This window comes from Camelus ferus, chromosome 30 (assembly GCF_009834535.1).
Source record: "Camelus ferus isolate YT-003-E chromosome 30, BCGSAC_Cfer_1.0, whole genome shotgun sequence".
NCBI classification, from domain to species: domain Eukaryota; kingdom Metazoa; phylum Chordata; class Mammalia; order Artiodactyla; family Camelidae; genus Camelus; species Camelus ferus.
In genome coordinates this window covers 13,368,850-13,393,260 of record NC_045725.1, presented here as the reverse complement: position 1 = coordinate 13,393,260, position 24,411 = coordinate 13,368,850, and the positions used below count along the sequence as shown (strand labels likewise).

Below are 24,411 nucleotides of genomic sequence, written 5' to 3'. Positions count from 1 at the left end.
GAATCTGTGTTTTAACAAGTTTCCGAATGATTCTTACTTGGTATAGACACTAGAGTTTGAAGGTGATGCCCCAGGTCTCTCTCCCAGCAGGGATGGTGTCCCCTCCCACCTGGCTCCGTGGGTCTGCAGCTCCACCCACCTGCTGGGACATCCCGCCCCAGCACATCCCAGCTCGGGCAGCTCCCAGGCCCCCGGGCTCAGCGCTGCTGGTGCCTTCCGTGATTTACGGCTGTGACTCCCACACACACACTCTAGGAACAGGAGAACCCAGCGCACTCTTCACAAATTAAATCCAGCCCGCCTCTCCTCCCAGGTAATGGGCCCATCTGATGATAGAAGAGCTTATAAACAGCTATCGTCAAATTAATCTCGATGTCAGAGAAATAACAGCGGCCGTAAATAAGACTGAGTGTGCCTGGCTCGCCAGCTTGTTAGGGCACTTTATAAAACAGAGCAGCATCATTAATACCGCACGGTCTGTTTAATTCCCCCAGCCATCCGCGCGCAGAGGCTGAGCACTGGCTGAGGAGTCCCCCAGGTGTCAGGACCACCACCCAGGGTGGCGGGTAGAAACCCCAGCCGAGCAGGGCTGCTGGCCATTTCCTGGCCCCACTGCTTCTTCCTCCGCCTCTGCCCAAACTGTCCCCATACCCTGGCCGGGGTTCTCAGGGTTGGGGGCCCACCAATAAATGAGGGTATGTGCTGAGGGTCATGCTCAGTCCTCCCCGGGCTTCCCACCAGGGTGCCCTCCCCTCTCTCACTTCCTACGGACTTGGACCTCAGCCTTCAACCCCAGCTCGAGACCCGCCTCCTCCACAAAGCCCCCAGGCCGCATGGCATCTCGAGGGAGCTGTGTGATGTCTATTTCATCCTCCATCACCTAGACAGCTACAGTGGGGACCACGGCGAGTCAGCCCTGCCTCCCTCGGGGGCCCACAGAGGCCACTGCCCACCCCCGGGCCTCAACAAGGGCCCACGGAGACAGTAGAGCCCTGAGGACGGTGACAACCGGGAGCCACGGACTCTGCGTAGACCTGGGTGCCTTAACTCGGCTGGCCTGGTGGTACACGTGGCCACACTCTGGGTGGCGTTATCTTGGCTGAAGGCTTCCATCTCCTTGTTGGAATATTAACTGTGAATTCAGTGATGGTGTCCACCTCACGGGACTCAGGAGACGTGTCAGTGGAAAGAAGCGGAAGCATGACATTTAGGAGGTACCGTGCGTGGGTATCCTGGGTGTCGCTGTGTGTGCTTGTGTGTGAGCAGCAAGTGACTGTGTGCATTTATTAGCATCTGTGCTTGTGACGGCACGTGTGCTCCGTGTTCTGCCCTAGCAGGTATTTACGAGCATAAATGATGGTATGTGCTGACGTTACGCATGTGTGTGGACTGTGTACAAATATGTAAATGGGTATTACACAGGGTCTGTGTGGGGGTGGGGGTGTGTCGGGCTGAGCATCTGGGTGCACTGTTATGCCAACACCAAGTGCTAGACAGATCGTGTGCAGTGTGTCAAATGTCGCTGCGGGTTCAGGGGCACAGGGGCTCACAGGAGGAGGGGGAGAAAGCTCACCCCGAGGAAGCTGGGCAAGGTCTTAAATATACAAAGATGGGAGGGAAGCCCTGAGCAGAGTGGGGCTTCGGTACGAGGCCAGTCCCTCCAGTGGCCAGGAGCTCCCTCCAGGGTCACCTTGCCTCCCTGGCTGCTGGCAGAGATTCCCCTGGCTGGCCAGGAAGGGTGGCACTGGGAGTGAGTGACAGGCCCCCTGGTGACCTCCTGATCTTGGAGTCCTCTCCTGAGTAGCTGAGGATGGCACTCCCGGGAGGAAGACAGGGCTGGGGAGGACTTTGAGACAAGCGGTCACCAGACGAGGAGCTGTCTTTTGTGGCCTTTTAGTCTCCATTTCCCCTCAGTATAAGGAGTTGCTTTTAGCCAGTCAAGCTAGATGACCCAGTTCTCGGGCCAGCATTTGCCAAACTGTGCTCCAGACACCAAGTTCAAGACATATTTCTAGGAGTCACACACACACACACAGTTTTGTGCTCAGATAGTTTAGGGAAATGAAGCAGAACCAATGGGCTTTCTTTATTACAGGACTTATCAGAGCCTTTAATAAGCTAATAGACATTGGGACTCCCTAAGACAGAGGTATATAGTGTGTACCATTTTCCAAATTGTTGGAACATGTAGCCCTTTTGCAGAAACAACTTTTAACAGCTCAAGAGGTCCCAGTGTTTGGTTGGGCAACATGTCGGGAAATGCTGCCCCAGACAGCACTGCCCTGCAGGGTTGACCCCACATCCTAGGGAGCTACCAGACACCACATTCCCCTTGTCCTCCCTTCTTCTGAATTCCTTCCAGCCATCTCAGCAGTAGACTGTGATAACACTATTATTATTGTTATTATTGTTATTATTGTTATTATTATTATTATGACCCATCGTTGCTTTCTGAGGGTCTGTCAGGATCCATGCTTGTTTTCTAGACCTCCAAACACATGGCCCAGATCTTGCCCTCAGCCCTTAGCTCACACCGGACATGCCAGAGCTCCACGTAGATCGTGTGCATTTCATCCCTGACCAAAGCCAATCAGCCACCAGCAATGCTGATCAACAGGCAGCACTGCTAAGTTGACAATGAGAAGTGACAAGGGCCCAGCTGCCCCATAGGACATTAGCCTCCTCCCCATGTCCCCTGTGCAGTACTCTGCCCCTCAGCCCGCCTTGTGCCCTGCAGTCCCTCTGCCTGCAGCACCCTGCCCCTGCCTCTCCCCCTGGTCAGCCTCATGCATCCTTTAAGACTCAGCTCAGCCTAAGCATCTCCAGGCAGCACCTCCCCTGGGGTGTCTCCCCTCGGGCTGAGAGCACACCCAGCACGTACCTTGAACCACACTTCCCCCATCGCTCACATGTCTTTTTCCCATGAGACTGCATCTCTTAAGGGCAGGTAAAGTGCTCAGGAGAGTGCCTGGCACAGAGCAAGTGCCACGTGGGCGTTTGCTGCTGCTCAGTGTTGTTCTGCGATCAACCTCATGTCTCTAGTGCCTGGCCGGGCACCTGGTCCAGTGCAGATGCTCAGTGCATGTCTGTTAGGTCAGCTGAACAAACCCGTGATCAATTCTGAGCCTCATTATAACCCTGTTTGGCATTGGGGGTGGGGGTGGTGAGTACTAGGATTGTCCCCATTTTACAGATGAGGACACCGAGGCTCTGAGAAGCTTTACCCCTTCCCTTTGTTCCCCTTTCCAAATTCCAAGTGCCTCCTAGGAGCAGTCAGGGGATTCTGTATTCAACTCCCTAGCAAGTAGCCACACACAACAGTAAGAGGAGCCCCATGCTCTGTGCCAGGCGTCATTGTGGGTGTGTTCCATCCATCGTCTCATTTGACCCTCGCTCAGCCTGGCAGGGAAGAGTGAGAAGAATGAGTACCCAGTTCTGCAGGGAGCAGAACCAGTGCCCAAGAGGGTTGCTTATCAGAGGAAGGGCACAAACCCTCAGGTCCCCATGGGCGGCCTCCCCCTCTGTGTGGCCCTCCCAAGGGACAACACGTGGACCCCTGGGGGCACTCAGGCAGACTAGCTGGGCAGAGGGGCAGAAGGGGCCGGAGGATTACAGGGGAAGAGGCCAGGGCCAGGCAATAGCAAGGAGGAAGGGGACTGGCATGGGTGGGATGACGATGAAATGAGAGGGCCCGATGTTTCAGAAAAGAAAAAGAAAACTCAGACAAGGTGACAGCCACAGGACTCTGAACATTCACCTCTTGGATCAGATCTGGGTCTACGTGGGAGAGGGGCAGGGGGGCAGGCTGGCCCGATAGCTCCCCCAGGCGGCAAGCCACAGAACACCCTCCTGAAGGAACAACTCCAGGTCTGCCTCCTTTGGGAGGCCCTCCTGACTGCACCAGACCTCAGTGACTTCCCATCCCGGGCACCAACCCCGGCCAGCTGCCTCCAGGCTGGGCCACACTTTCAGCCAGCATGACCTGGCCCTCGGGGTAGCCCAGTCTGTGCATCCTCCACCCACTTCAGGGGTGCTTGGGGTCTCCCCAGCTATACTGCGGGCCAGATGCTATGTCTTGGTTGCCCACAATCCAAAGTCGATTCTCAGTAACTGCTTACCCAGTGAAGCCGAAATATGCCCAGCCCTTTCCTGTCTGCCCTCTTTGCACTCCTTTTAGACCCTTTAGACTGTTCCAGGCCCAAACAAATGGGGCCATGTGTTCAGATGGGACAGGGGGGAGCTGGGAATAACCATCTTTTGCTAAGAATTTCCCAGGGTTTCGTGTGTCTTGTACTTTATATGCATCATAGCTCTCTTTCATCCTCACCTCCCTAATGACACTGATGTTAATAGCAATTATCTCTGTTTTTTCTGATGAAGAGACTGAGGGTCAGAGAGGTCCAAAGTCATCTGAGGTAAGTAGCAAGACCAGGATCAAACCCAAGACTTCCTGAGGCCAAAATCTGTGCCTTCCTCGTTACCACTTAGCCTCCCACACCATCCTGCATGAGACGCGGCAAGCACAGCCTGGCCCTGCCTGGGAGCCGGCCTCAAGGTCAAAGGGGCCCTGAGTTTCTGGGGGCGATGAAAAGGCTTTGGAAGTAGGAAGTGGTCATGATGGCAAAACACGATGAATGTACTTCATGTCACTGTATTGTACACTATAAAATGGCTAAAATGGCAAATTTTATGCTGCATATATTTTATCACAGTAAGAAAACAAAGTCCTTGTAGTACTAAGGACAGCCCACCACGGTGTGTCCCCCACAGGAAGGCCCCCTCACAGGCCTGTTCACTAGGAACACGTGGGACTCGGCCACTATGTTGAAATGCCACCCTTTCTCCCTCTGCCCCATCAAACCCCATGCTTCAGCCTCTCCCAGTCAGGCCACCCAACAAAGTGGCCCTTGACCGTCCTGCTGGAGCTCGGGCCGCCTCCAACTGGCCTTGAGTCAAGACCCAAGAAAAGCACTGGTCCTCGGGGTCAAGTGACCCGGGTCCAATCCCATCCAGGGCCCTTGGGCTTTGCAACTCTAGCCACTGGACCGGCTTGGGTTTCCACTTCCGCAAAGAGGAGACCTTGGACCATGGGGAAGGTCTCTCACACTCTGCCCCAGGGGCACTCAAGTGTCAGAGGGATGTGAAATGGCCCCAGCCCGCCCCCCTGCTGTTAGAGGCATGGCCTGGCCTGGAGTGTCCGGATGTAATATGTCATTAAAGTCCTATGTTTCACTCAATAGTTCGTGCAAAGTCTGTAACTGGTGGCATGAGAGTTTCTTGCTGAGTTTAATATAAAAATCTCCTTTTGCCCAAGTTTAGCAAGAAAACTGAAAACCACACTGTGTTTATTCTGTGGCGGGACAAGGCCCTTTCTGGCCCCAAGTTGAGGGTTCTGCCCTTTGTCTGCTGCACACCTGTCCAGTCTCCCCTCCAGTCTGGATGCTTCCAGAGTGCAGGCCAGGCCCACCCACCTAGGCGAGCACGAGGCAGGACTCTGCAGGCACTGGCACAGACTTAGTGAGTCCCTAAGAGATGGGTGCTTCCTGCTGAGAAGCGGGGACAGTGATAAGAGAGAGTGTCTCTAACTTCCTCCTCCCACCCTCCCACGCTTCTCGCTCCTTCTTCCCTCCATCTCTCTCCTGGGGGAGGCTTGGGCCGGTTGAGGACCCCTCAGGATGAGATGGGGATGGGAGGTGGGCTCGGTGAACGCCATCCCAGGTCCACGTCTGGGCGCCCAGCTCATCTGCCCAGGTGAGGGCTGGTTGGCTGCTGTTCCCTTTGCCCCACGTGACCTCACTACCCCTCACCCATCCGGCAGCCCTTTTCCTCCTAGTGGGGAGAAGGCTGGATTCCTCAGGTCCTGGGAGGCCCAAGCTCCTTCCCGGAGCCTCTTACCACCTACCCTTCCCCTCTCCCTGGATTCCAGCTCTGGCTCTGAGGCCGCCCTGCTTCCCGGCACCCCTGTCTATGGCAGCTTCAGTTTCTCCTCAGTCAAAGGAAGTCAGGCGAGAGCGGCCTCCCAGGCCCAGCTTCCCTGCAGACCAGCCAGCCGAACCCCTCTTCAGGCCTGACTTCCTCCTATGCCCTGAGGGACGGGAGTCCACCGAAGGTGAGGCCAAGGCTGGGCCCACCCACCCTGGTGTCCCAGAGGGGCTCTGGTGACCACTGACTGAACCAGGGCCAAGGCTCTGTCCAGCTGCCTCTTCTGGTACCACGCTGGGCATCACAGGCGGCTGGCAGTTTGGCCGGGGACCCAGGTCTTCCGCACCTTGCCCGGAGCTGGACTTCGCAGCTGCATTCAGCAGGGCCGTGCTGGTGGAGGGGTAGGATCTGCAAGGGCCAGCCCCTCTCCAGGGAGCGCCAGGGCCACTGGCAGGGCCGCCCTTTGGCTTAAGGAAGGCGGGTGTCTCCAGCCCTGGGAGAGTGGGCACATTCACCCGTTAGCATCCGCAGAGCTTGGGAGCAGAAGTAGTTGTTCTAGGAGGGGGTGGTCTAGGGGGTAGGCAGCACTGTGGAGGCCCTGAGCACTGGGGAGGGGGTGGCCTGGGGGCCCTGGCAGCTGATGGAGGAGAGCCGGAGCCAAGCACGCTGGCTGTGGGGGGAGGGGAAGCCTTGAGAGGGCCTCCGCCCCCTTCCCTCCCACCCGCAGCCCCGAGAAGGCGCAGCAGCTGTTCCGAAGCTTCCTGCCCTTCCTTGAGACAGGTGTTGGCTGAGTTCTCACTTCCTCCCAGCCTCAGAGAGCTCCTCCACCCCCTCTCCACCCGCAGGCTGGTGCTGACTCAGCACATGCCACTTCCTCTCCTAGACTTGGGGCGACCAACGCGCATCCCGCCTCCTGAGGGGCGTGGCTGAGCCCCGCGGCTGAACACGTGGCCGACTCCTGTCCTGGCTCACCTCAAGGGGGACGGTTAAAGGAAAGGACAGCATTGGGAAGCAATGATGCCCCAGGGACAATGATGCTCCTCTTGCGCAGAGGCCAGGAAGCAGGACAGACCCTAAGCTCAGGACTCCCGGGGGCCGGCGCTCACTGCCTTAGCGCCAGGACTCACCCGGGTTCCCCATCTCTCCGTGGACGCGCGGGTGCCCATCTACTGAGCACCAAGGCGCGCGGCTGCTGCCCCGTGAAAAGGCCAAAAGGCGGTGGGAATGGGAGTTATTCTTGTCGAGAGGAAATCACAATTTTCTAGAGCAGGAAGGGGCAATTAGGCCAATTATCTCCCTTGGCAGATAGGAAGCGCAGAGCCAGAGCAGCCAGACTCGCCAGCACATCACACGGCTGGTTCCTGGCAGACTGGCCTCAAAGCAGGGCTGTGCCGGCGGTTCTGCACCGCCTGTCTGAGCACCACCTCCTCAGTAACGGGCCATTATTGTCACGGTCCCCCTCTGGCTGGCTTCTCCCTCCGTTTCATGTGTATCACTTCATGGGACAAGTCCTGGAAGGCAGAACAATGGACCTATCATCCCCATCTAACGGATGGGGAAACTGAGACCCAGTGGACGAAGGTGACTTGCTCAACATCACGGTGGAAGCTGGTAGCAGAACAAAGACCAGAACCCAGGTGCTGGAAGAATCTACCCAAATCTTTCTCCCCCCTCTCTTTTCTGCCTCCCTTCCCCCTGTTTGGGCCTGTTGATGGAAGGGGCTGACTGTGAGCAGAGGCGCCTGGGAGCTGTCAGATTCCACTCACCCCCTCCCCCGAGCATGGCCAAACAGCAGGTGGAGGGAGGTCTCTGGTAGACCAGCGGGAGTGGCCCGTGACCCAGGGCCACCGAGTGCCTCGCAAGCCACCGAGCCTGAGTGCAGAGTCACCTTTCAGGTGGAATACTGTGCAGCCATTCAAAGCGATGCTTGTGAAAACAGCTCAGCAAAACATGAAAAGGCTTTTGATGTGTTAAATTTAAACAGTAGGAGAATGCAAACGTGTATATTGCTGTGTTTACAGCTCTACCAAAAATATGTATATGTGTATGAACAAAATGCGAAAGGCCTTTCACTAGAGTGACCCCAGAGCAGCGGACTCCTAAGAGGTCTTTCCCCCTTTGGTCTACTTCCTAAACTTTCCCAAATGGGATTCTATGACTTCATGATATAACGGAGACTCTGGGAAGGCGTCAAGAAGATCTAAGAAAGCACAGAAGATGTGCTCATGACTTGGGAGCCAAAGTCCTCGAAGGGTGACACCTGGTTCTTTCTGCGATGATCAGAGCACAGAGCCCCCCCAGTTAAGCCCGCCAGGCCTCCTCTGAGCCTGAGTCTGCAGGACTCACCGCAGGTTCTGGCCCACAGGAGCCTGTCTGGTCCACTGTGCACCCTCCCTGTCTCAGCCTCCCCTTCCAGGAGGTGGGGGCTCAGTGTTGGGGACTTGACCCGCCTCACTGCTTTGCCGGTCATGAGCTGGACAGAGGCCTCTCCCAGTGCGGACAAACTGGTGCCCCTGGATGTGGAGGAAAAGCAGGGATTCCTTTCCAATGCTTGTCTGGGTTTCAGGAGGTTTCTTAACAGTGTGCAGGCCGTGGAGGGCGGTGCAGGGAGCCATGGCCAGCCAGCCAGTCGCCAGGCATCCACGGCTGGCTCAGCAGGCAGGGGGCAGCCCTCCCCACCCTTGGCCTCATTTGCCTCCTCTGGTCCCCAACTACCTCCACCTAGACTGTGTCGAGGAGGAAATAACATAAGAGGAAGAGCTTCAAATTCAGGAAAATCGGCTCTCTGCAGACAGGACAGATCCTGAGGCTGGAGCCCGTGCCCCCTGCCCTTGTCTCCAGCTGCCACATCCTTGCCCCTGTCCTTCCTCCCCAATTCTACTATCCAAGGGCTCCCTCCGGCTCCCCCTCGCATGGGCAGGGCTGACCTTTTTACAAACCCGTGGAAGCAATAATCCTGCCACCTGCCTGCCTTGGAGGGTCTTTCTTCTCAAGAAGGGTGAAATTTGATCATAGTTGTTCAAACTGAGATGGGAGGGCACAGCTCCCTAGCCGGTCAGTGCGGTCAGAGAGGTTGCCGAGAGACTGACCTGCGAAGCAGATACGTCCGCATAGCCAAACAGGGCACCAAGGGGGAGTTTTTGAGGGTGTGTCATGGAAATACGATGAATTTTTATCATCGAAATTAATTTCTTCCTCCACCCAGGTACTAGAATCTCAAATCCCAGGACATTGCCATGGTCCCTTTCCCTCTGCCACCCTCAGCATCTCAAAGTCTGTCTGTTTCTCTGCACACTGAACTAGCCTCTCCCTGAAATGGACAATTCCTCCCATCTTCCCTGTTTGTCATCATGGTCTTACAGTCTCCCAGACACGTCACCTCAGTTCCGCTTGCTTCCTCTCACGGTAAGGTCCCTCGTGCAAGCCTTCCTTCCCATCTGCCAGACCCCTGGTTTGGGCTTCCAACACCCCTGGAAGCCTGCCAAGGCCTCCTCCCTGGGCTCGGCCCCTCCGGCTCACCCCTCTGTCATCGGTTGCCAGAATAAGTTGTTGAAACACTGCTCTCCCCAGAGAGCCCTCAGTGGCTAAAGTTGCAAGTCCAAACTCTATGGAAGCTTCCAAAGACCTTCAGAAACCGGCTTCAAAATATCTCCCAGCCTTTTGTCCCATATTCTCCCAACCTCATGCTGCTTAACTCCTGGAGAGAGAGTTAAATGCTCTCAGGAGAACCATTTAAAGACAGGACAGTGGTTCCAGTGCCTCCTGTAGCTGTTCAAGGGGACAGGCCTGCACGCATACCCCCTCTTCCACAAACACACACACACACGCACATCCCTCCTCATAAGCACTTTCTATTCTTACCAAATCAGCAGAGCCACCTGGCCTTGGCCAAAGTCTCACTCCTTCCCCATCCGCACCTGGAGCTCTTGCTCCTCTTCCTCCTGTGTACGTATCACCCTTGGAGGCACATCTCGACCCCCCTTCCTCAGTCAGTCAACCCTGACTTCATTTGATCCCTTGGCCATTAAATTCCTACAGTTGTGGGGGGCGGGAGGCAGCCACCTCGCATGCCCTAGGCACCTGCTCTGCGCCAGGTGCCTTAGAAAAATCTACACACACCCTCTCAGGCAGGCATAATGACAGTCATTGTTTAGATGATGCTCAGAACAGTGGCCTAAGTTCACCCTTCCAGGTCAAGACGGGGCTAGGACTCAATGCCTGGGCTGCTCCCAGCTCTTCCCGCCTCACCAGTGAGGGTGTTCTGCCATGCACTTGGGTGCCGTGGCACAGAACATCTTAGACAGTGTCTGGTTTCCTGAGCATTTGTCTCCCAGTCTCAGCATCAGCCTCAGGAGGGCAGGCACCCAGGTCCCACGTTTCCTTCATATGCCCCCTCACCTGGCCCCCAAGCAGGTATTCAGTAAACACTCATTAACTAAATGAACAAATAAGTGAATCAGTGAATGGATGAAATGATTGAATACGTGGAAATACAGGCATTGCAAGTGGCTCAGCCGTGGGGTTACGAATGTTTGCTTTAGTTCTTAAATCATCCAGAAACCCTGAGCCTCTCTAAGGTAAGCCTTCCCCCACCTCCCAATTCTTTTAACCATATAGTGGTTCCTCTGTGGCCAAACCATGCCAGAAACTAATAGACACTAATTTACACTCATATTATGTTAAGCTAGGAATTTTTAAAGAGCTATTTTGATTCATGGAGAAACCAAGGCACAAGTATCTTGTACATTTGGGCAACTGTGGTCAGGTAGGACTCAGCCATCCAAAGTCACCCCCTGAGTCGGAGTCAAGGGTGTTTCTCCCAGCCCAGAGAGGGGTTTCACACTGCCCTTGGAGCGAGTGCCGAGCTGTTGCTTCCCTAGCTGGGGAAACCATTAAGTTTTCCAATGCACACCACAGGCTGCTTATTTAAAGAAGGGAAGGACATTGTGGGTGGGGCGGGAGGTGAGCAAACTGCAAAAGGGAGAGAGGTGAGAGGTGGCCCAGCCTCTGCCATCTGCACATTAGGGCACGAAGACTCTTGGCCTTTCCTCCTAAACTTGAGTGATGAATAGTATTTCCTGGTACATGGGAAACTATTATTTAAGAAAGCAAGCTCATCAATTAAGTGGGCCTTATCCGATGCTTGTTTCAGGAGAGAAGTTCTCTTGTTCAAAAGGAAGAGCTGTCAACAAGAACTGTGTTCCATCTTATTACAAAGTCTGGTGTCCGGTCTACAGAGCAGATGGCTTTTCCCAAATCTTGGAGTTAAATTTATTAAAACAGTTATGTGTCCGTTGGCTGAGAGAGCAAAGAACAATGGCTTTGTGGTGACTGGATCATCCACTCAGAGGAAAGGTCTCCTTCAGGTGAATGATTATTCTGGCAATCTGGGTAAAAATATAGTATGCATGCAATAGATTGCTAAAACATGGCTTCCCATTAACCCACTAACTTTCTATATTACTAGTACGTTACTAAATCATCCTCAAAATGTACTGACCAATAATTTCAACACATATAACATTAATTTAAAGAAATAAAATCTTAGAGCTGGTTAATAGCGATCTAATGAACCACTGCTCTCAAGGATGGAAATGAGGGTGATCACCTGGTTTGGACGAGTTTTTATTATTGTTGCGGCTGGTTTGGGGGGTGGTTTATTTTGCTTTCTCAAACTAGGAACAAAATTAAAAGTTTCATGAAAACCGAAATAAAAGGAGGAGAAGAAGGGAGTGGAGGGGGAGAAACAAAATCCTCGAAGACCTGCCTATCTCTCCTTGCACAGATGACAGCCTCAGCCTCCACTGGGAACTTGCATGTGTGTCCATGTGTCACAGTAAATCAACTCAGCTTTGCCACCCCGGCTGGGGAGAGCATGAGAACAAAGGGCCAGAGCAGAAAGGGCAGCTGTGGGGGATGAGGAGAGCTGACCCTAAGCCACAAAGACGGCAAGGAAGCCCTGTGTTCAGGCAGGGCTGCGCCCGCTTGGGGAAGGAACGCTGGCAGAGGGCAGAGGCGAGCCCGGGAGACAGCCCACAGGAGCAAGGAGGAGGCACACTGGCCCAAGGAAGAGCGGCTCCAAAATGATGACCTTTGAAGGAACCGTGAATTTCTTTAATCAACTAATTTCCTGGGTGACTAGAATGCCTCACTTAGCAAGGCTTGTTCTGGGCGGCAATTTAATAGGTGTAATTGACAAATTCTGGAATTTGGGTTCCACTCTGGGGAAAACATACCTCTCCACTGGCTCCTCAAATGTAACGATGGGGGAAAAAAAGATACATTTTAAGGGTTCTTCTTCCAATTCCAATTGGGGGTAGGTCCTGACTACCCTCCTGACCCTCCCTGCCGCCACCACCCATACATACACACACACACACACACACACACACACACTTTGACAATGGCAGAGATCTGGCTTTCTTTCTCAAGAGAGGCACTAGGGCCACAGATGAGGCAGCTGTCAGGAAACTAGGCTGTAATCAGCTTTAACTGGCTTGCAGCCCACAGAGGGCACAGGCCCTCTTATTCCTACAGTAACAGGTCAGGCTGCTGGCCCCGGGATGAATGTGGGAGTGGTTTGAACTGGTTTCTGTTTCAAACATCTTCCTGATGTAGGAGCTTAATGCGAAACTTACATTGCAGGTCCCAATGATCTATATATGCACACAGAAGAGGGTACCTTAAAATTTACAGGTCACGGCTTCAACTACATGTACCATGTCACCCCCAGCATGACTTATAAGGACAGTAAATCAATGAAACAGTAAAAAGAAAAGTTAAAACACAACTAAAAATGGGTTTTTTTCAGGCGAGTCTGAAATGCTGCAAGATTGCTAGTTAAGAACAGTATCCCTTTTCTCAACCTACGTGTTACATCCCCATCTCTTTACCAGCATCATAAACTGAGTGCCCGTGTAATTTGAAAACTGAGATGAAATGTGGAGGCTATTGGGTACACAGGTGGCCAAAGACAGGAGTTCTTTCTAGGCAGTAGAGCTATTTCAGTGTGACAGGACAACTGACCACCCCCTCATCGCCCCGGACATCTACTGTAGGAAGATATGGGCTAGATGAGATTAAAGTCACGGTATCTGTACCACAAAAGAAAAAAAAAAAAAAGGAAAAAAACAAAAACCAGAAGGCATTCACTCAAATCTTACAATGGGAGGTGGGAGTGGTGGGTGGGTGAGGGTGGGGATAGAAAAGCAAGGGGGGGAAACTCTAAACAGCAGGATACGACAATCAATGGGAAAACAGCAAGAGAAAAAGCACACTAGGTTAATATAGGAAACTAGTTCTTTATTGAGAGATTGTATATTAGTATTAGTGGATTCTGTGTGTAACAATGTCGTCATGCACACGATACAAAAAAAAAAAAAAAAAAAAAGGCTGGGCCCACCATGCTTCGGAAGGGCAACAGAACAAAAGCAGCGTACAATGAGCAGATGGCCCGGCTACACCAGCACAGTACGGTTCAGCAAGGGAACGTCTCTAACCGAGCGCTGTACATTGTCAACTGGGGGATGTAAAAAAATACAGATCATGCTTTAGTTTTAGTACAAGAAAAGGTGAAAAAGATACACAACCAAAAGGATATTCGATACAGAAAAAATTACCCACAAAATAAGAACAGGAAGTAATTCAGCACAGCAGAACACGCTATCCCTGTTTAATGGAAAACCATTTTGCTGGGGGTTCTTTTTTCTTTTTTCTTTTCTTTCTTTTTTTTTTTTCTTTTCTCTTTCTTTTCAGATTGCCAAATGGCAATCTGGGGAGGCCACTTGGGACTTTATTTTGGAAGAGCCCTCGAAGTAGGGGCCTTATTCTTTCATTAGGGCTGCTGTTTTGTTTCAGTTTTCAAGCAGGTTTGGCCAGCGAGGCAGCAGAAGGGAGCCGGCTGTTAAAGGGGCAGCTCTGAGGGCCAGGGCGGATGTCCAAGGATGCTCTTGACATTGTACAATTAAACAATTAAGACACCGTAGCCATGGCTCCCCCTTAAGCCAGGGACTTTGCGGCACCAAATTTTCAGATTAGCAGCAACTGTCATTTCCTCAAAATTTTTTATATATATATTTATTATTTTTGGCCTCTGACTAAATGCAATCTCTTCACTTATCCCTGGGTGCTGCCAGGAAGCTTGCTGATGGCCACCCAGATAAGTGGGAAATGGGGTGCTGTAGCCTCCAAGCCAAGGCAAAAGGAATCCATTTAACAGGGATTTACAGTGCAATGTACTCGGCTAAACAAGATGAAGATACAAAAATGGTTATTTCTCTACATCTATTCTGAAATGGCCTAACTCCTATACTACAACAATGGAAACTAAAAAGAACAGATTTAAGCTGGCAAGCTATCTAATAGTTTTACAAGAAGATTGTGGTTTAGGACCTTGTTGGGTTAAGCATTAGTATCCTCTATCGGAAGGTCATGAATTCGTACCACATTGTGCTAAATTTTACCCACAGCCTGACTAACCCTCAGCCCTTGAATTTCCTATGGGCATGTTTGCCATGAAAGTAAAGTTTGACTGACTGGCAGAATTTATTTTGTTGGGTGTCGTGTTTTTTTGTTGTTGGTTTTTTGGGGGGGGGGTATTAAAAATAAAATTTAAAGGCAGCTGAGCAATTTGAATTTCAAAACGTGGAATCAGCATCCTGCAATGGTATTTAGAGAATCGTGGTATTAATGAGGATGATAATGATTTAATCAGGATAATTATACTTTCAGGCTCAACATCCTTCTTAATCATTTTTGAATTTCTGCCTAGTGTATGTTCCACACCCGTTTTAACAGGAAATGCCAAGTAATAAGATATAATTGTGTATTGGGGGAGGGGTTGGCATTTCAAGGGAGATCTCACGCAGCCCACCCCCCATTCCTATTCTTCACACGCCCACTCCACCCCCCACCCCATTACTAGGCTGGCCTGAGATAGGGGATACTGCCGCTTAAATAGCAATGCTTTCCTCAGATGGAGACAGGAGATGGTTAAGAGGGGTGTCACAATACAGCTAAATGCGGAGGCAGAAGGGTCACAGCGCACACAGCAGCGAGTTGACCATTCACTGAGCTACACAATGAAGAAAAAAAAAGATTTGATAAATGCAGAATGTCATCATTCTATCATCACACAAAAAAATTGCGGTTCAAACAGGCCTAAGGGGGCCAACCTTGCCTTTTAGGTTGTGGGGAGAGGTGTGGGGCTGGGGACAGCTGCGCTGGAAGAAAGAAGGCTGGGCTTTCATTTTCTTGCCCAATCGGGCCCCTGGGGCGCACTAAAGCGCCGGCCCGCGACCCCGCCCCCCACTCTGACTTGGTGGAGCAGCCCTGGTTGCAAAGGGAAGACATCATTCTGTGTGTGAGGGAGGGGGAGTGGGGGAGGGCCTTAGCCAGCAGGGATTTCAGCAGACGTGGAGTGGGAGAGGAGAGCAGAAACATTTCCAAGAAGAGAAATGTGAGTCCAGAGGCAGAATACAAAAAGAAAAAAAAAAAATCTAAATGCATCTCGGATTTGCTTTGGGAGGTGGGAGCTTTTGATTAAAAGAAAATGGAAGAAATGTGAAGGGGGAGGGGGGAGAAGAGGGGAAAATCAAGCTATTGTTGTAGCAGAATGTAAGGGAAAGGGGATGTGGGGAAAGGGACCGTGCAAACACACCCCATGTACCACAGTTAAAAACAAAGCCGGCGCCGGCCTGCTGCTTTGTAAACGCCTGCCCGGGGCAAAGGCCTGACTTGGGGGCAGCGTCCCACCGCATCCTCACACACAGCGCAACACCCAAGGGCCGGCACTCGGCTCCGGCCGGGCCCAGGGGTGCACAGTAGTGCACGTCTGACTCTCCGAGGCGCGCACACACTTGCATGCACTCACACACACAAACACACACATACAAGCATCTTGAACCCATAAAGGCAACTGTCATACAAAGACCGTGGGGTGGGAGGGATAGCACAAGGGCGATACACAAAAAGGGTTAAAGGGGAGGAAAAGATGGGACGGGAAATCGTGCAAGTGCCCACGAGAATGTGGGGGCTGGGGCATGGGATAGGGCAGATGCCAGATCCCAGGTAACCGGCCAGCGGTATCAATGACCAAATAATGGAGAAATACAAACACAAATGACACGAAACACACATACACCTCAAGAAAACCAAATCACAGAAAGCCAAGTATGCTCACACACACACACACACAAACGCGCGCGCGCACACACACAGTCATGTATCTCTCTCCGTCCTTCGATCATACAGGGCTAGGTATTGGGGGAAGGGGCTATGATTTGAGGGAACCGCGTCCGCCGCAAAGAATAAAAAATGGGGCTGGGGAGGGAGGGAGGGACTCAAATTCGCCAAACCCTAACTTCACTGCAAAAGCTCCCACGAGGGCGGCCACCTCCACACTCGAGGGTCCCCTCAAAGGGGAGAGGGGAGAAACCACCGCTCGCCCTGCGTCCTCGCGGGTGTGCCCTGAGCCCCCCGCCGCCCTCGGCGCCCTCCCCCTCCCCGGTGCCCGCGGCGATCCACGCTCGGAAGCGGACCCCGAAAGGAAAAAGCGATACCTCTGTTTCGCACAGAGCCAAACACTGGAAGCACGAGATAGCCGACGTGGACCAGGACCATCCTGGCTCCTCGCGCGGCGGCGGCGGCGGCGGCGGCGGCGGCGGCTGCGCGCGGGCCCTTTGTGGCGCGGCTCCGGGGCGCGGGCGCGGGCGGCGGCGGGGCTGCGGGAGCCGCCGGGGCGGGAGGCGGAGCGCGGGGCGCGGGCGGCGGTGGGGCGGCGGCTGGCGGGGAGACAGATGGCCCATGGAAAGGCTCCCTTCCCGGCCCCTCTCGACATTCAAAGGCGCTGGGGCCGCAGCTGCCGCCACACAAAGGCGCGCGCAGCCAATGGGAGCGGAGCGCAGCGCGGCCTCGCCGGAACCGCGGGGGACAGCGGGGACCGCGGGCGCGCGGGTGGCGGGGGGAGGGAGGGGTGACGGCTGAGAGGGAGCGGGCGACCAATCGCGGTGGCCCGCGGCCGGGCGCGGGGAAGGGGTTAGCCCCACGGGGCGCGTGGAGCCCCGCGCGGCTCCCTGGTCGCCCGCAGGCCCGGGTGCGCGCGCGTGGAGCGCCCTGCGCACAGACACGGGCGACGTGCATACGGACCGTGCACACACCGAGAGGGACGTGCACCCAGACATGTGGAGGTGCCTTCATGCGTGCGGAGAGACAGGCTCGAGCGCTCCAAGCGCACACGACCCGGAGGTCCTTGCACAGCGCGCCCGGGTCACTAGGGGACGTGCGCATGGAGGCTGGCGCACGTGCAGAGCCCGGCTGCGGGCACAAGTGGAGCTGGAAAGCCAGCAAGCAGCCGCACACGGGACCCAGGCACTGTCACACAGACATGCACACACCCAAAGCCTTGTGAACAAAACACGTGCCAAGAACGCATTCCCAAAGACACACAGAGAGGACACACAATGCAGATATATGCACTCCCAGGCTCCCTGCTTGCCGCTCTGCTTTGTTGCTTCTGCAGAACACAAAGCTTGCGGTATTTATTTGCGGAACTGAAAACCACTCGTACGCTGAGGTGTGTGCACACATTCTATACGGAGACACGCTCACCCAGAAAGCCCAGAGCCACTCGACCACCATTCTACCCACTCTGACACAGGTTCAACCGCCATGTGCACAGACACGCCCACTTCCACAGCCGACAGGCACATACGTGACATCAGGACTAGAAGGCTCCTCAGAGTCACACCTGGTGGCACAGCCAGCGTGTCACATGTGGCCTGTGGTTGGCCTGCCAGGTACAAGGAAGACAGAAGCAAAGAGCCTTCACTGCAAAGCCCGGTTGTCAGGTGGACTGCTAACACCGAGTTCATACACACTCAGCCCACCTGCTGCGAAACTCCCAGTATGACACTCAGACCAGGCTCACAGTCCACACGGAAACCAGCGTGTGCCTGGGCAGCCAGAAGCAGAAAGACAGAGGTCATTTCCTCTACTGGGACTTGTCTTCAGTGTCTCCTTCATTTAATGAGTCTGATAAGACTAGATGGTAAAATTGCAGTCTGTGGAGCTGGAAAAATCTAATCCAAGCCAACTTGCCTCCTTTTTTGAGATAAGGAAAAGGAGGCTCGTTCGTTGAGTGCATTTTGTGTTGTGTCAGGGCACAGGGAGGTGATGCAGGTCCTACTGAGGCCCCAACACCTGCAGCCCAAAGGGGCCTCAGAAATGTAAGAGATGGGTGTCAGAAAGGGTGCTGGGGAAGGGGACACCTAGGAGGGGCACCTAGCCAAGTGGGTGGGACGTAGGGAGAGCAGCTGGGGTTGACTCCAGAAAAGTGACTTCTAAGTGTGAATTGAAGAATGAGAGAGGTGGGGTCAGGCAAAGAAGAAGACAGCAAAGGGAAAACTGTAGGCGGGCTTTCCCAAGACACTCACCATATTCCCAGTGGCCACGGCAGGGCAGGATCCCACCACACACCCTTCTCTCTCTTAGGAGCACGAGGACAACTATCCCTCAGACCTCTTCCCCCCCCCCCCAGACTTCCCCGCTGTCCCCAGGGAACTCAGGGATGCAGGCAGCCGGAGGACCACACCGACAAACCAACACCTGGACAGCTCCAAGCCCCGCTCTTGGCCATCATTCCCACCCACTCCCGCCACCAGCTCTTTCCTTTGTTCATTATCTGTCAAATAAATGTAATGCCACCACTAATAAAAATGTTTTTAAATGAAAAGACCTTAAGCAACACCTAACTATGTGAATTTTTTTCCTGTTCTATTTCAGGCTTTGTCAATATGCACATGTATTGGTCTTATTATCACAATCTACACATTTTTTAACCTGCTTTCTAAACTTACCATTTTATCAGAAACATTTGCCCATCCTTCTCCATAACTGTCTTCCTAATTTTCATTTTAAATGTTTTCATAGTATTCCTACAAGTGAATGGACTGTGAAATTATTTAATCACACTCTATTCTTGGGCACTTAATCTGCTCCCAGTTTTCCATTGTTGCAAATCATACAGTGAACTTTTTCATGCCCATAGCTTGTTGCTTTTGTTGAACTATAACTGAGAATAAACTTCTAGAGTTGGCGAGTATTCTTAAATTAACAAGTATGGAAAACTTTCTGTGTCTCCTTCCCCACAATTAAAACACTTTACAAAGGGATCAAACTTGTTGTCAGTGCTACCAGCAATATACGGTAGCAATTCCTCTGCAATCTTGCTAGCTTTGGGTGGGCATTCCTTTTTTTTTTATCTCACTTTATACCAGAACAGCTCACAAAGGCTTATGCCAACCCAGTCTGACCTTGACAACAGAGTGGTTTGGGTATACACTCCAAAGTCAGATTGCCTGGCTTCGCCTTCTGCCTCTGCCCCTTACTAGCTTGGAAAAATTATTGAACTTCTCTAGGCTTTGGTTTCAATAGCTGTAAAATCCTTCCCCATAAGATTAGTGTGAGGACCCAGGAAGTCAATACTTGTAGAGAACATAGAATAGTGCCTGGCTCTTCCGCCCTTAGTTCTTTCCCATTTACTTGTCCATCTCTTCTTGTCCGTCTTGCCCTCCTGCTATTATTTATAATTGCTTAGTTAATGCATCTGGTGTACATTATACCATAACACGGATTATCTATCAGACAAAAGCCAGCACCAAGAATCAGACCAGCACTGCGTAGGGAGATCCACCCACTAACTGTACCTTTCATATTCAGACATCAAAGGGACACAACAGACAGATGCCCCTGATCACCAAAATACCAACATTCACACACAGGCCTGTACCTCCTGCCAAGAAGGAATCACTGTGGGTCAGGAGGACAAGCTTCATTTGTAACGAAACCTACCGTCCCTCAGCCTCAAGGCACCTGCCAAACCTACCTTAAAGGTTTATTGTGAAGATCAAATGAGAAGATAGGTATGGAGTCTGTAAATAACACAGAGAATTCTGGAAGCATAGGTACAGTTGTATCTCCTAGAGTGTAACTGGATTATTGTCTTGCCTACCTCCTTGTTTTGCAGATGAGGAAACTGAGGCTCAGGAATGGGCTTCAAACAACAGCAGAACCATTCAAGGCTGAGTAACAACTAGAATCCATCTTTCCCAGCACACAGCCTAATGCCCTGCTCTCCTTATTTTTGCCCCATTGTGCTGGGATGACTGTTTTCACTCCCCCTCCCATTACTTAAAGCCCACAAAAGTACAATAAAGCAGATTCCTAAGAAAAGAAAGATTTGTAAAAATAGTCCATTCATCGGGTTTTTTCCTTTGTACGTTCTTCCCACCCACTGCTGAAATCAATACCTCGAGCATGTTTGCAGGCTTAGCATGTAAGACTTGGGAAGAAATATAAAAAGGGAAAGGTGAAGGTCAGTCTATAATTCCAGATCCAAAATGGAGAAACGTGACTCCTTAAAGTAGAAACAGCACTGTCTGCTTGAACCCTGACCCGCGCTCTGGTTGCTCACTCGCCTATGTCTCCACGATGGCCACGTGCAGAAAGGGTTCTAGCATGTTTCAGGGGCCCACAGAAGCATGTTTCGAGAGCCACCCCTTTGGAGCCCGGTCTCAAATCTGGGTTATAACCACCGTCTCCCTTTAGTCAACAAATGGAAACAAATCCACCTCGTTAGTCATGTAGACATCATTTCCCAAGACTGATGACAGAGTTCCTGCTCCCCTCCAGGTCGTGTTGGCATCAGGTAGACACAGCTTTCAATCCCTGCACAAAACAGCTGTGCCTCCATCACTGCACCCCCATGATTGGTGTCGCAACAGCCCCTGTTCTGAACAAGGAAGGAGGTCTCGATGCAGGCACTCGGTAGTCACTGGGGAGTCCGGCATAAACACAGGAGAAGCAGAGGGATCCAGGAGGGGCCACCCATAACCAGGGATGTTGGTGAGTCAGACGGAAGGCAAGGTGGGCTCGAGTGCTGGGGAATCCTTCAGGGCAGAGCAGGGTAGCTGAGGTCCTTGAAGGGTGGATCCATTTCTAACAGGCTGAGAAAACGGGGGAGGCATTGAGTCAAGGAGGCAAAGCATGAACAAGTAAGTAAAACAAAGTAAATGGAGGAGAAACTGGAGAGAGGGGAGGAGAGAGAAAGAGAAGAGAAGAAGAGAGGAGAGAAGGCGGTGGGGGCGGAGGAGAAGGAGGGGTAGGAAAGGGAGAGAAGTGGAAAACGGCAGCTTGGGGTGAGTGAGGCGCTAAGAGGCAGCGCAGGGCCCCCCTGAACTAGAACTTGGGCTGTGAGTGGACAAGAGCAGCAGGGGCGGAACTGTTCTCTCACGTGTTCCACACGCTCACTGAGCAGAGCTCTGTGTACTAAGTACTTGTCTCGGCCCTCAAACAGGAGGGGCCGACAGGAACACAGGAGGTACACGGGTCCACGACCCCCTTTCCCATTGTAATAGGGAAACCATCGAGCACCTGGCTGCCCAGCTTACATGCCGAAGATCCCAGACCCCCCTGGCAGTGGGGTGGGGGCCTCTGACTCTGTGCTGGGGAAAGCGATTGAAGCTGGAATGGTGTGGGATGGCTTTCTTAGAAAATAAGCTGATTTGGGGAGTGGGTACAGCTTGGTGGTAGGGCACATACTTAGCATGCACGAGGTTCAATCCCCAGCACCTCCATTAAAAAAAAAAGAAAACAGAGCTAATTTGAAGGATGCTAGAAAATAACTTAAAGAAAAATAAAAACAAATAACTGGTAAATAGAAAGAATCAAGCATGTATCCTGCCTTTTCTTCTACGGACTCCATTTCAGGATAATGAAATTGGGGAGCACCATCCAGTCCACAGCGGCCCCAGTGGAACAAAGAGGCAGATGAAGGGCGAATGTGCTCTCTGCCTGAGCTGGGACGTCCATCTTCTCCTGCCTTGGCACACCGGACATCGTGCTCCTGGTTCTCCAGCCTGTGGACCCGGACTGGGCCCCCTGTCATTGGCTCGCCGGGTTCTCAGGTCTTCGGATTTGCCTTGGGACTCCATCCACCGGCTTTCCTGGGTCTCCCGCTTTGCAGATGGCAGGTGGTGGGACTTAGTCTCTGTGATTGTGTGAGCCCATCCCTTAGTGAAAAATCTCCTTCTGTATATCTCTATACATCCTATTTGTTCTGTTTCTCTAGAGAACGCTGACTAACACAGCTTATTTGTGAAATTTGTTTAAACTGAAATATATACAAAAAGGCAGCAGGCACGCAACCTTGCACTTTGCGGGCACTTCCGGTTGGGCAAAGTGGAAAAAGGTGCTTCTTCCTCATATTCCTCGCAGCCCTAGGCCAGGAGCTCAGGCTGAAGTGTCAGCTCCCACTCCCCCCTGCCCCTCCCAGGATCACCTCTGCACCATCTCTGCACCGCAGCGTGAAGTACCCGGGCACGTGGCTCACTCGAGAGGCCACTGTGGACAGTTTACCTCCTATCCTGTTTAAACCACTGTTCCGTTGGGTTGTGCTCACAGCCAAACCTAATTCTAACTGAAGGTAGAAGAGGTTCATACCCTAAAAGATGAACTGAAAATACCGCAGGGTTTAGATGAGGAAAGAGCGTATCTAGCCAGGTGAATTGGTTAGCTATTGCTACCAAAAAATTTACATAATGAATACCTATAAAATTGCAGCGGCAGACCTCAACAAGCATTTATGCTGGCTGGGGGTCGGCCCCACTGGCCAGCTCCGCCTCTGCTTTGGGGCAGCTGTGGTGATGCTGCCGGTCTGCGGGATGCTGGGTGGCTCTGCTCCACCTGTCCCTCATCCTCCTTCAGCTAGCCTGGACCTGTGCTTCCCTGGCAGCGGCACATGGAAACACAGAGCCTTAGGGTATACAGTGGTGACAGCAGCTTACTCGAAGGCCGGAGAGAATCCAAGATATAGGGTGAGTTAGGGGAACAGCCAGTGTTTTTTTTTTGATAGGAATAGTGTGTGTGTGTGTGTGTGTGTGTGTACACTTTTTGTGAAAAAATTAGGAGTTTATTGGGTAAACGGTGGCAGCACTGGAGATTTCTGAGCAGAGGAGTGAACTGATCAGCAGGAGGAATTCATCTTTGCACAAAGTGAAGAGGGGTGGGGCTGGGTTCTAGGGGCTGGGAAGTAAGTTAGGGAGAATAAATCACGGTGTGGACTCACTTAAGAATGGCACATTGACCCTGAGAGCGAAAGCCTAAAGGAGGAACAGGGGACACACCTGACGTTTTTAACCATGTTGAGAAGAGCAGGCACTCCTCCCCTTTTGAGGATGTAAGATTCCAAAGGTAGTTCCCAAGCCCAGTTGTCCCAAATGTACAGTGATGCCCTTTAAGGGATCCCACACATTCTGAAAAAGTCGTTCCCTTTGTAATTATCTGATTCTAATTCTAGTTGTACACATTTCCTCTGATTTCAATTTTATTAGACACAAGGCAGTCATATATATATATATTCATAAATCAACTCAAATGTAAAGATGCACATAGCAAACATGCCTCGGATTAAGGACAACTACACTGGTGCTGCAGAGTGCTAGGTGCCCCCATTATCTGTTCTCCTCTTCTTCCTTGGTAATACAACGGCTAGCTTTTAGTTGGACACATGGCCACCTGGAATAAAGACTACATTTCCCAGATTCCTTTGCATCCAGGTGTGGCTGTGTGACTAAGTTCTGACCAATGAGATATAAGCAGAAGTCCATGTATGACTCCTTTTTCTACTTTTTATCATTTATACTAACTGGAAGAGGGATGTAAGGGCTGGAGCTGGAGCAGCCATATAAGACCATAAAGTATAGAGTGAAACTCATGCAGATGGCAGAGAAAAGTTTGAAAGAGCCTGGACACTAGGCTGATTGATTTCATAAAACCACCCTACCAGCCCCAGACAGCCTCTCCGTGACTTTTCTAAAATAGGAAAGAATTAAATTTCTCTCATTGAAGTTGTGGTTATTTTGCAGCTTTCCCTTACTTTCCCCAAAATGCAGCCAGGTGTATAGTCACCACATGCCAGTGATTCCTGCCTTTGTGGGTACTAGACAGAGGTGAGATGTTGCAGCTGGGATGCAAGAATCTGACCAGGCTGCTGGAAACGTGTAAGCTATAAATTCCTAAGTAGAGAGGTGTTACTTTGTGCACATCAAGAGACAACGAAGGAGGGAGGGAAACATCCAAATGGAGTCAACGAACCGTTAGGGCAGATGCACAAATTGGGTGTGAGAGGATGAAAAAGTTAGCCTGTCCTTGAAGGAGCGAGGGTGTTGGGACTTTTCTTAGCTCCTTGATTCCCTTGCCCTCCCTCAGTAGTGTTCGCCCTTGTAGGTGGGATGTGTGATGGTGGAAGCCCACTTAGAGGGCCGAGGGCAGTCCCTAGACTCACCATCCTTAGGGGCTGGTTCTTATAATTCAGTGTGTGTACGAATCATATGCAGACACTTTAAAAGATAGATCCCCGGGTCCAAGCTCCTGAGATTCTCAGGAGGCCCCAGAACAGGGCCCCAGGAATCTGCATTTTAGCAAGCCCCACCC

The 24,411-nt window shown here is 52.1% G+C and overlaps 1 protein-coding gene across 2 annotated transcripts in view; it reads right to left on the bottom strand.

Annotated features, from left to right (window-relative positions):
• RNF165 (ring finger protein 165) overlaps positions 1 to 16,940 on the bottom strand; it is a 98,282-nt gene extending 81,342 nt beyond the window's left edge. For both annotated transcript variants that reach the window (XM_032470477.1, XM_032470478.1), the window contains exon 1: positions 16,482 to 16,940. In XM_032470477.1, coding sequence (XP_032326368.1) covers positions 16,482 to 16,542 — 61 coding nt within the window. In that variant the 5' untranslated portion in view covers positions 16,543 to 16,940. The remainder of the gene's footprint in view (positions 1 to 16,481) is intronic.
• Between the last annotated feature and the right edge of the window lie 7,471 nt (positions 16,941 to 24,411).